We start from the raw sequence: 2,288 nt of genomic DNA on the forward strand, positions 1-2,288 counted from the left end.
CCGGGGGGGGGGGGTGCCGCGATGGGGCCGCCGGGATCCCGTCAGCCCCGGCACAAAGAGGAATGCGACGAGCACATGGTTCCCATTAGCCCCGGAGATTTTTTTTCTTTTTCGGGTTGTTTTTTTATGATTATTACTTTTTTCCCCCCTATTTTCTGCAGCAGCTGGGCCAGGGAGGAGGAAAACCAGCGGCTCCCGCGGGCGAGGATTTGAGCGTCTGGGCGAAGGCTGGCAGCGCCGGAGCCCGTTTGGGGTTTCGCCGGCGGGGAGGGAGGGAAGGAGGGAGCGAAGCCGCTCGGGGTTTTTTTTCTTTTTAATCCCTTCCCCTGCTTGAGTCAGAGGCTGAAGTCACCAGCGTGCCCGTCCCGAAGCTTTTCCCCCGCCACGGGAGGACCGGCCGCCCCCCCGAAAGGATGCACAGACGTCCGTGAGTGGGATTTTGGGGGAGCGGAGCTGCCCCACGCCGGGGCATGAGACCGGGCAGCTCATCACACAGGTATTTTTCAGGCTGCCGATTCATCTCGGGGATGAATCCTGCTTCACTGGTGCAGCGCCCCGGCTAAAGCCTCAGGGTTCTGTCCCCCCACCCCCAAACCATCCCGTTTGGGAAGGGGAAGCTTCGCTCCGGCTGCTTTTCCCATTGGGAAGCTGAATAAACAGCCCTTTTCCTTCCCGAGCGGGGTTTATCGGGGTCGGGCGCATCCTGCCTGCACCGCCGGGCAACGCTCGGGGGCCATTTCGGTGACAGGGACGCAGCGATTCGTAGCGTCGTGCCCCGGTTTCCCCATCAAGGGGGGGATGCTCTGAGCTGGAAGTGATTAGCGGGGAAATAGGGGTAAGCGGGGAGGGAACGGGGAGCCGGGGGACCTAGAAACACCCCAAAAAATGGTTTGCAAAAGCAGATCCTATTACAACCCCATTTTTAAGAGGAAAGGTGGGTTTTTCCTGCTGCCCGCAGGGAGTTTAATCCCAGGTGGGGGCAATAAGAAGAAGTAAAGGGGGTTAAAATGCTTACAAAAGGGTGGGGTTTGGCCACAGAGGCACAAAAATGGGAGATTTCGGATGCTGCTTCATCGGGACCGTTTACCCTGTTGTCCTCCCAGGCATGAGACCATTTATTGCTGTGACGTGGGACGGGGACGCTCATTCCTTCTCCCTTTCCGGGAGGGCGAGGAGGGAGGCGGGTTGAGGCCGAAGGGCAGCGCGGCTGCAGGAGCTGCCGGCGCACCCGCGGGTTTTGCTCCCTTTTATTTTATTTTCCCCCAAATCAAACCCAGGTCCGGCCCTTCTGCAGCTTTCGCGATGCTGCCGGGGAAAGCAGAGAAGAGGATCGCTTCGTCCATCTTCATCACCCTGGTGCCGCCACAGAGGGAGGCAGCCACCAAGGAGAAAACCCAAAGGGAGACGCGGCCGGACAGTGCAGAGGTCCCGGGCACCCGTCACCCCCAGACCCGACCGCTGCAGCCCCCTGCATTGCTCAACGGAGGTGAGGGGTGTCCGCGGGGGACTGCGAGCGGTGCCGGGAGGATGATGATGGCGCTGAGGATGCTGCGGAGATCCTTTGCTAAAGGATGCGTGTGCAGGCAGGAGGGGATGTGTTTTTTTGGGGGGGTGTTATTCCCCAAATCCCCGCACCCATCCCAGGATGGATCCGGCTGCGAGGGAAGGGCTGTGTTTGCTCTCCATCGCCAGGCACTTATCGGCACTGTTTGTCCCCTCCGGCTGGGATGGCGTTTGCTTTTGGGGCAGGTCAGCAAGCGCTGCTGCAAAGCTGTCGGGGAGTTATTGCGACGGGGTGTTATTGGACATTATTGCCCCCCCCTAAACCCACCATGTCTGGCTTTCGCCACAGAAACCCGCCCAGCGGCCCCTGTGCCTTCGTCCCCGACGGTCCTCGTCCTCTCCGAAGCACCCCAGCCCTTGTCCGCGGAGGCGCTGGGTCCGGCACTGCAGCAACGGCACCTGGCGGCACCTGCCACCCTTCAGGTGAGGACAATGGGGTGCAGTCGCCCCAGTGCCTCAGTTTCCCCACCTGCAAGAGCATAAATGTAACATGGCTTCACCTTCCCCCGCTCACCAGGCCCCTTCCGCCTTCCCTGCTGAATTGAGGCCACCCAAATTTTGCCAGGAGCAAGCAGGCAAGCCGCAGTGGCAGGATGCGAATGGGTACCCAGAGAGGGATGGCTCCAGAGGTAAGGGGAGGACCCAGCTGTGCAGTGTGGGCTCACCCCCAGCTGGGAAAACCGAGGCACGCGGCACTGAACCCCTCTCCCTTCTTCCCGCCGACA

The 2,288-nt window shown here is 60.9% G+C and overlaps 1 protein-coding gene across 1 annotated transcript in view; it reads left to right on the forward strand.

Moving 5' to 3' along the window:
• The first annotated feature begins 435 nt into the window (after positions 1-435).
• Positions 436-2,288, forward strand: part of FBLIM1 (filamin binding LIM protein 1) — a 3,013-nt gene continuing 1,160 nt past the window's right edge. The window contains 5 exon segments of the mRNA XM_009330339.1: positions 436-496; positions 1,278-1,486; positions 1,693-1,749; positions 1,853-1,986; positions 2,081-2,267. Coding sequence (XP_009328614.1) covers positions 471-496; positions 1,278-1,486; positions 1,693-1,749; positions 1,853-1,986; positions 2,081-2,267 — 613 coding nt within the window. The 5' untranslated portion in view covers positions 436-470.

This window comes from Pygoscelis adeliae, unplaced genomic scaffold, assembly GCF_000699105.1.
Source record: "Pygoscelis adeliae isolate BGI_AS28 unplaced genomic scaffold, ASM69910v1 Scaffold728, whole genome shotgun sequence".
Lineage (NCBI taxonomy): Eukaryota > Metazoa > Chordata > Aves > Sphenisciformes > Spheniscidae > Pygoscelis > Pygoscelis adeliae.